The sequence below is a fragment of the Jatropha curcas genome, chromosome 10 (assembly GCF_041381405.1).
Source record: "Jatropha curcas cultivar XTBG-Jc1 chromosome 10, XTBG_Jcur_1.0, whole genome shotgun sequence".
NCBI lineage: Eukaryota > Viridiplantae > Streptophyta > Magnoliopsida > Malpighiales > Euphorbiaceae > Jatropha > Jatropha curcas.
In genome coordinates this window covers 12,292,493-12,302,257 of record NC_143160.1, presented here as the reverse complement: position 1 = coordinate 12,302,257, position 9,765 = coordinate 12,292,493, and the positions used below count along the sequence as shown (strand labels likewise).

Below are 9,765 nucleotides of genomic sequence, written 5' to 3'. Positions count from 1 at the left end.
TTTACTTTAAATAGCTAACAGCTAACAATTTACGGCTAATATCTAACGGCTAACAGCTACTAAAACCGTTAATATTGCCGAACGGGCCCCTTGATTTTTTTTTTTTTCTTTTGAAGAAAATGTGTATTTGCTTTGATTACTTGAAGAACGGAATTTAGAATATTTCCAGTAAACTAGGAAGTATTTGTACTTTGCACACTTAATTATAATAAAATCTTATAAAATTACTAAAATTAATAATCACCAAATCACAACTTGTAATCTAATTCCCAAACTAAAAAGTCCAGTACAAGCCAAAACCCCATAGTAAAGGAATAACCCTCTTACAAAAGAATGCAATAATAAGAAGTCTGAAAGCAAAAACCACAAGCCCAAAACCACAATGAAATTCCAACTCTAACACATCTTTGAATATATAGCTTTTTATATATTTTCAACCATATCCACTCTTAACAAGACTTGGATTAATAAATCTTAAGCCTTGAGTAGTCACAGTGGCACCTAAAAACACAAGGAAATATATATATACAATGTGGGTCCCGTTTATGTATGGCACAATCCAAGATGGGGTGAATCGAGTTTTCTAAAAATTTAATTTTTAAAAATAAAAATCAGAATTTTGTTGTAGCGGAATTAGAAAATATTTGTGAGAGATACTTATCAAGTTTAGAACCACCTCACAAAGCTTGTTGTAAATATAGAAAGACTGTGAAGAACAATTATTGCATTTAGAATTGCTTCACAAAGCTTAAACAATTTTAGAATAACTCTGTGAAGAATAGTTATTGTATTTAGAATTATTTCACAAAGCTTAAGCAAGTTTAGAAAGACTATGTGAAGAACAACTATTGCGATTAGAACAACTTCACAAAGCTGAAGCAATTTTAGAAAGACTTTGTGAAGAACAACTATTGCGATTAGAACAGCTTCACAAAGCTTATTGCTATTTTAGAATTCTGTGAAAAACAGTTATTGCATTTTAGAACTGGTTCACAAATCTTTAAGTAAGATTAGAAAACTAATTATAATTCATATTGTGAATTACGTTGAATATAGAAGGACAGATTAAAACTTGGTATAATCACAATACAGAAATCCAGAGTTCTAATGTTCCACAGAAATAAAGCTTATTCACGTTTAAAATCAAAAATTCACTAACAACTTTGCATTTCTGAACAGGTTAACAGTTGTGTAAATAGAATATAATCAAGCAGAACTTCAGAAAAAAAAAAGAGAATAAACACAGAGATATATAGTGGTTCGGCACTAATTCACCTACATCCACTTTCCAAGACTATCTTGAGATCCTCCACTATGTTATTTCTTTTCAAGGGTAAGAGACAAACCAACAATATAAGAAAATAGATCAACACCTAGATCTAACATTTATCCCACTAGATTTTCCAAAGGTTCTAGGCAACCTCAACCCTTTCTATTTTTGCAGAGAATAGAAACTCAAATCAAGACATTAGAATCTCACACAAGGAGAAGGTCGCTTGATAACCTATTACACCATAGCTTTTCACCTAAGCTATTACACAAAAGTTTTTAAAATAAAAAGCATGTCTACAACAGATTATAGAATCTATATAGACAGAGAGAAATGCAAATACAAACACAGAAAGAACGGAAAACGGATTTAGAAAACAAATTTAAAGATTACAAATGTTCTTCGAAAATGTTGTTATAAAGTTTTCTTTTCTCTAAAAAATTTTTCTTGAAGCAAAAAGACGAAAAGAAATAGGGAGTTGAAGAGAGAGCTTTGAGAGATTTAAACTTTAAACAATGGACTCATACTCTTTTGCAAAACCCATTCTTTTTAAAAGAGGAAAGGATTTTTATATGAAAAGATGATAATCTCTTTAGAAGTTAACGTTGAGATTTTTTGCTTTAATGAGCAATGAAGTTTCTGACATTTTTAAACTAAGGAGGCAATGCATGGATTGCAATTAAAAAGGCTGTCAGACCACTTTTAATACTCACACACGCAAGGTTTAGAGGTGAAAGGTTTAGTTTAGAAAACAGTATAACATTTACAGCAGAAACAACCAGCTGTATTAGAAACATACAGCTGTATTAAATTAGAAATTGCTTTTTAGATCAGAAACTGCTTTTTGCAAAATTTCATTTAATAGCCACCAAGGATATTTACTCTAAAGATATTTTAGATGTAAAAACATGAAGAGTAAAGATTTTGACTATATCCTCTTAATAAATTTATTCAAAAACATTTCAAAACAATTTTGAGAGAGAGATAAAATAGATTTGTGCTTATAAAATTGTTTACTCTCTATCCTACAATAATCTCCTAAGACTTATTATAATACTAACCAATAGAAAATATCTTCATTAATCTTCAAGGTCTTCAAATAAAAGTCTTGGATTGCAGGAACTTCATTTCTTCAATAATTTGCATATAAAAAAATCTACATAAAATAATATTAGCATAGACAAGAATATTAAATTTATTTGTTTTGTATAATCATCAAAATCTCAAGATAAAATTGACTCTTGAGCCAACATACATACACCATCTGATAATAGATATGGGTTCGAAAACCCCTCCCCAATACTCAGAAAAAAAAAAAGAAGAAAAACTTAACTTGTTTCTTATAAAAGCATATCCACTCTAAAACACAAAACGTCGATAAAACTCGATAGAAGTTAAAACAAAAAGCAAACAACTCACCTGAATAAGAGATGCCACACGTCAAACCTTCTGAGGACTGTCGAGGAGTCCAAGAAGAGACGAGATCAAAACAGATATTCTAATGTAAAAGTGACTTAAATTCAAAAGACATAAGGATATTGAGGACCTCAAGTGACCCAGAAACGATTCCCTTGTTCATCCAGTGCACAATAGCAGTGATGCAAATCCAATTCCAAAAGATTTTAGAAGAAAAATATAAACATACAAAATAGAAATTGCAGGGATTTGTGATTGTGTATTCGTAATCCTAATATTCCTAGAGTTATTCAAACACTAAAAATAGGCCAACAAGTTATTTACTTTGTGATAAGACTTTGATATGAGAACTGTTTGTGAACAATACAATTGAGAACTAGTTTCGCTCTTTCTTTAAGGATTTATTCCTTGTTTGCCTTTGTTCTTTCTGATTCTACATCAAGCAGCAAAGGAAATTTGGAAGAAAATAACAAACACTACCAATGCATTTATGCATCTGCTGGATCCGTAAGAAAAACACAGTAGTAAGAAATGAAAACAATTCACACAAAAATTTGTAGCATTCTTTTCCAAATCTCCTCATATTGTCAATAGTACATTCGATACAAGACATTGCAATGTAAACTCACTCATTATCAATGAGATGATGATGATATAGTTCTTTGGAACTATAATCAAAGCAAACCAAAGTTGTCTATTAACTCGAAATGACCAAAGTTGTATTATGGTAATTCCATCTATTCTAGAAAAATTTCTTTCTAAAACTTCCTTTCATCTAGTAGTTAAAGCTAACGTAAATGATTTTTTATTTTGAAAGTTCCATCGCCTCAAAAACAACTTAGACTCATGCCCACATGGTTCTAGTAGTTTAACCTCTAAGGGCTTTTCATCTAGAGTTCTTCTATCATCCACGGTAAGAAAGTTGTAATCTTTTATTTGCTTTCAAGGAATTGTTAAACAATCATGATGAGCACTTGTATCGGTCTTAAATATTTGTTTCATTATCACTAACTTAATTTCAGTATCTCCTTTTCTCATAATTTCCCTCTTCCATTCATCTAGAAGATCTGGTGGGGCTCTAACCCCAGTTCTTTTAAATACTCTCTTGGTCTTAGTCGACTCTTTTGGCTTTTCAAGTCTCTTGCTTTCCCTTTCTTCTTCTTTTGCACAATCTTCAATTTCAAAACTCTGTTTTTGTTTCCACTAATTGACGGTTATTTTTCTTCTTCCTTTTCGTAAGTTTCACCATGAATGTGTCTTTTCCATTACTGTCTCTCCTTCTTTTAGTTACATAAGCACCTAAACGATCACCTCCCTCCATAGATTTATTAATAGCCTCCTCTTCAAATCCACGCACAAAATTTCTAAGAATTTTATGTTGAAGCAACTCTAGTACTTTGGATTAATCCTTTTCTTTTTTCTAATTTATGCTAGAAGTTTTTCAAAAGACCCATCATCATCGGTATTCATAATTCTCACCATCTTTCCCCTTTCTTGAATAAAAGCAGCAGATTAGTGAAAAAACAAAAAGTATTACTGATATTTATATATAATAAGTAGAAATCCTAATTCTAACCTGAATAGAATAAAGGGATTGTATACTAATATAAATTAGAAATCATAATTATAAACTGATTAGAAGAAAGTTCCTACGGACATGCATTTATCTATTTAACTTTTTGTCCTTATTTTTGCTACATCAAAAGCAAGTATTCAGAATTTAAAAATTTAGAAGACATCTCACCTCTCAGGTTCGCTATTTATTTCTTCGTCTTCGAGTTTATTCTCTTTTGTCTCAAAACTCTGCTTTTTATTTCCTAATTTGATACAAAGTCGTTTTTTTAATAATCATGGCAACAGACGATTCTCCTCTGTTTTCAAATTCTGAAAATCTTGTATTGCCGGTATCTAAAGCAATATTTTGCAGACTTATTAGCTTGATTAATATGATTTTCTGCTTCATTATCTTTTGAGTTCCCTTTGTGAATCGCTTAATACTTATTTGGTTGAGATTATAGTTTGATTGACAGAGGTTATGCATGGCTGAAATTGAAATTAGGGTTTTGACATTTTTATGTTGCAGAGAACGGGTTTTAAATCAGATGATATAGGGGACACGGAGAAGATGAAGGAACCATGGTTTTTCTTTGCCAGTTCTTATATCTCTTTTCTTTAGTCTATCTTTTGTATATCGATGCAAGCTATTACATGATAAGTCTGGTAATTTAGAAAGGTTTTGTGAATGAAAAAGGGCAGCTTGTTTATTTGATAGTTTAAGGGGAAAAAAATAATAAATAATAGATATTCATTCTTATAATTAATTATCCATCTTTAATTAATTAAGACTTAATAATTAGCTTATGATTGTGTTTATATAATTTTTAGCTTGCAGTGTTTAGCTTCTGGCGCTGGAACAAAATGTTCTCATTTACAGTGCAGACTGCAGAGGTTCTAATCTTTTCATAGGCCAAACATATTATTAATCATACTGCTGCTGCTTGCAATGTCAGTGCGTAGCAAAATTTTCAAAAGGTAATTAATAAATTAATTAAGCCAATAATATTTATTTATTTCCATAATAGTATAATTTAGCTGTGACATTTTCTTCGAATAACAGTTGTAAATTACGTGCGAAAAATGTATTAATTTTATATGCGTGTTCATTCGTAATTATGTTAATGTGGTTCTTATAGTTTTATTTGTTTTATTGATGAGAAAGTTGCCTGCTATGAACCTATTTTTCCTCATTTTTTATTATTCTATTTATCTTTATATTATATATATTCTAGTACTCGCTTTTTTTTTTAAATATGATTGACCGGTTCTTTGTATTATAAATTATTGAGAAAAAAGATAAATACATTAAATGATGTTTATTTAATATTTTACAGTAAAAATTATAATATGTATGTAAACAAAATGAATGAATATTTTAAAAAATTAATGAAATAAAATGCAAAAATAAAACTTCACCATTGAAATGAGGTGAAAAAATAAAAATAATCTAACTCAAGCAAAATGTACATCTAAAATTAAGAAGTAAAACGATAAGTAGAAAAGTCTTTGACTTAAAATAATAATAACCTGCACCTGCAGCCAAAGAAAAATATTTGGGAATGTGATTGTGTCATGTGAATTGTTTGCGTCCTTAATAAGCAAATAGCCAACTGTTAGTGTTAATAAGCAAACAGCCATAAGACATTACAGAATCCCACCAAAAGATTAAAAAGAGAGAGAGAGAGAGAGAGAGAGAGAGACTCGCCGCACAGTCATATCAATGAACCCCTAGCAACATCAATAATTTCAATTCATATACCCATCCTACTAGATACAAACAGCCAGCAGTGAAATACAAAAAACAAAACAGAGTCGAGAAAACCCCATTTTCTGATACAAGGACTCACAATCCATACACGAGCATGTCAATCTAATTTGACCCTTTTAAACAACATTACATAATCACTCACTGACAGCAAAATACAAACTTCAGACATAGTGAAAAGGACTTTTAAGCAACCTCACTCAGGGATCTCCTCGTCTTCCTCCTCGTATTCCTCGTCGTCAGCTGTTGCATCTTGATACTGCTGGTACTCAGCCACCAGATCATTCATGTTACTCTCAGCCTCAGTAAATTCCATTTCATCCATACCCTCACCGGTGTACCAGTGCAAGAAAGCCTTGCGCCTGAACATAGCCGTGAATTGCTCACTAACGCGCCTGAACATCTCCTGGATAGAAGTCGAATTTCCTATGAAAGTTGATGCCATCTTTAGACCTTTAGGTGGGATGTCACAGACACTGGACTTAACATTGTTGGGGATCCACTCAACAAAGTATGAAGAGTTCTTGTTCTGGACATTTATCATTTGCTCATCGACCTCTTTAGTGCTCATTTTACCTCGGAACATAGCTGAAGCAGTTAGATAGCGACCATGTCGTGGATCAGCAGCACACATCATGTTTTTGGCGTCCCACATCTGCTGGGTCAGCTCAGGCACAGTCAGAGCCCGGTACTGCTGTGATCCTCTTGAAGTCAAGGGTGCAAACCCAACCATGAAGAAATGAAGGCGAGGGAATGGGATAAGGTTAACTGCAAGCTTCCGAAGATCAGAGTTCAACTGTCCAGGGAAACGAAGGCAACAGGTAACACCACTCATGGTAGCAGATATGAGATGGTTAAGATCACCAACTGGAACATGGCAAAACAAAACATACGGCACAATGGTCAGATTGTGTCTTTTCCAAAATTATACATCATATATGCAAGCACTTCATGTTAATATTTCTATAGGTGCAATTTATAATGATATGAGAAAGATATTTGCTATATTTACATATTTAATTAACAGAACCTCCAGAATTCATGTCTCATGTTTATACTATTAATGGGACCATAAAGGAATTGGTCGTTGTCAAGATGTGTAAACTTATGTTTCTCCAGAAATGTGCATGTGTATCCGCATGTGCATGTGCATGTATGTAGATAGAGAGGGACCAAACCATGTGAAGGTAAACCATCAATAAGTAAAGTGTATAGTAAGCAACACATCCACTTTTAACCACCAATGAGAAAGACAAATCACCTACCAAATTGGACCCTACATCTCATCAATCTTTGCATGCAAGATATGAAACAGGTAGGTAACCGTTTTATCCCACTTTTATAAATTTTCATTTTCAATCTTCATGGGGGAATACGGATTTTTGGATCATCATGCATTAAACAGAATTAACTGAATAAGTTCTGAACACAAATAATAAAGCATTTTTATGTAACTTACAAGTTGGAGTAGCAAGCTTGAGAGTACGAAAGCAGATATCATATAAAGCCTCATTGTCCAAAACCATACATTCATCAGCATTTTCCACAAGCTGATGAACAGAAAGAGTCGCATTATATGGCTCCACAACTGTGTCAGAGACCTTAGGAGAAGGAAAGACGGAAAATGTCAACATCATTCGATCAGGATACTCCTCCCTGATCTTGGAAATAAGAAGAGTTCCCATACCAGAACCAGTGCCTCCACCCAACGAATGACAAACTTGAAATCCTGTTCAGAAATATAATAAGTGATACTTGAAACCGATAAGAAAAGAAAAGGTCTAAATCTATAGTATTATATGGCTGATATAGAATTTCAGAGCCATAATATACTGCAAAACGATTGGTTAGGTGAGAACACCATTGGTAGCACCAGAGACCAATGATGGTCCAATTATATAACCAAGAAAATCAAACTGAAATACGCAATAAAATTGCGAGGAAAACATTGGCCATAAAAAGATGAAGAAATATAGTTTAAGCCATAACAGATTATTCTGGATACTTGAACAAGCACAAGAAAATATTTTCCTGCATACAATCCGCAATGAAAAAACCAAGATTCAAGTTTCAAGTAAGGAAAACTCAATACATAAGTTACTATGTACAACTTAAAAGTTTATCACCAAACCTCTCAATCACACAGAATCTCTCAAGATGTAGCGCCACAAAGGGCAACTTAGCAAAGTATTCATCCCAATGAATGTAATAACTGACCCAATTTCTTTAAGGCCCTGTTTGGATAAATGATTTCAGAAGCTCTCCTGGAATATCATTTATAAACTTATTCTATATTTCAAGGTCATTTATACCAAATAAGGGGTAAATGAAAATCTATAAATATTTATCAAAATGAATCAAAATAAAACCAAATTCAGTACATGGAAAAAAATCAAGAAGCAAATGTAAACTATTCGGCCAGAAGGAGCTACACCATAGACTAAATTCATCAATATATAGGCCAAATAGGGAAAACAAACAAAAAGAATCAAACCCTTATAACATTTGCAAAAAGCTAACCAATGCCCGTACAGGGAAAAAAAAAAAGCATTTCTCAAGAACAAACCTCAGTCAATGCAAGATCAAATCAATAACAAAACGGAACATACTAACTCACACCAAAGCATTAGGATCTAACAAAAAGAACTAAACCCAATGAAATGCTAAATAAAATGATTCATTACCCTGCAAGCAATCACAATTCTCAGCCTCTTTCCTGACAACATCAAGCACAGAATCGATCAACTCAGCTCCTTCAGTGTAATGACCTTTAGCCCAGTTATTCCCTGCTCCAGACTGGCCAAAAACGAAGTTATCAGGTCTAAAGATCTGCCCAAAGGGACCAGATCTAACGGAATCCATAGTACCCGGCTCCAGATCCATAAGTACAGCACGAGGCACATATCTACCACCACTGGCCTCGTTGTAATAGACATTGATACGCTCAAGCTGGAGCTCAGAATCGCCACTGTACCTTCCGGTGTGGTCAATACCGTGCTCATCACAGATCACTTCCCAGAATTTAGCTCCGATCTGATTTCCGCATTGGCCGCCCTGAATGTGGAGAATTTCTCTCATTCTTTTCTTGGGAAGTGTGGTGTAATTTTCTCGGGAAAGTGAGGAAAACTCTTGACTGGAGGAATCTGATCTACAGAATGGGAGAGAAATGGACGAATCTGAAGATAAAAGTTGGGGATGGACGCTATATAAAGGTAGAGTTTTTTTATTTTTTATTTTTGGATTTCCGGTTTCTGATTGGTTGGTTTCATATTTTATTTGGTTTTTTTTATTTTATTAAATAAAAACACCTAAGTGAGTTCTTCTTTTTTTATTTATTTATAAATTTAGTGCAACCAAATCAACGTCTGAATTTCATTCGTTACATCAATTTAATTTTTTAAATTTAGATGAAATTTCGCGCTGTGAATTCAAAATGATTGTCTATTTGAATTTTTTAGAAATTTAATAAATATTTCATAAAAGCATAAATATTTCATATTAATTTTGAAATAATGTCAATTAAATATTTAAAGTATATATCATAAAAAATACAACAAGTTTCTTTTCTTTTTTTTATTATTATTTTTCAGACGGGTGAGTTGTAAGAGGGTTCTGGAACGGACCCACCTGTGTTTGGGTTCATGGAACCAATATTCTAAAATCCAATGTCACTGCGAGCAATAAAATATTACTATTTTTTTTTTTTTTACATATTAATATATAGATTTAGATTTTGTGACATATAAAGACGATAATT

The 9,765-nt window shown here is 32.6% G+C and overlaps 1 protein-coding gene across 1 annotated transcript; it reads right to left on the bottom strand.

Annotated features, from left to right (window-relative positions):
- Positions 1 to 5,960: 5,960 nt before the first annotated feature.
- Positions 5,961 to 9,204, bottom strand: LOC105647204 (tubulin beta-1 chain). Its single transcript, XM_012233209.4, has 3 exons — positions 8,693 to 9,204; positions 7,468 to 7,737; positions 5,961 to 6,875 (listed from the first exon to the last, which is right to left on the bottom strand). Exons 1-3 carry the CDS (start codon positions 9,084 to 9,086, stop codon positions 6,205 to 6,207), a joined length of 1,335 nt encoding a protein of 444 aa, XP_012088599.1. The 5' UTR covers positions 9,087 to 9,204; the 3' UTR covers positions 5,961 to 6,204.
- Positions 9,205 to 9,765: the final 561 nt, after the last annotated feature.

What these genes read in the sequence shown, in the direction of transcription:
- LOC105647204 (XM_012233209.4), bottom strand. Translation starts at nt 9,086, where the DNA reads ATGAGAGAAATTCTCCACATTCAGGGCGGCCAATGCGGAAATCAGATC. An exon ending in GAATTGTGATTGCTTGCAGG is followed by an intron (nt 7,738 to 8,692) that starts GTAATGAATCAT and finishes ATTTCTGAACAG; the next exon opens with GATTTCAAGTTTGTCATTCG. An exon ending in CAAGCTTGCTACTCCAACTT is followed by an intron (nt 6,876 to 7,467) that starts GTAAGTTACATA and finishes GCCATGTTCCAG; the next exon opens with TTGGTGATCTTAACCATCTC.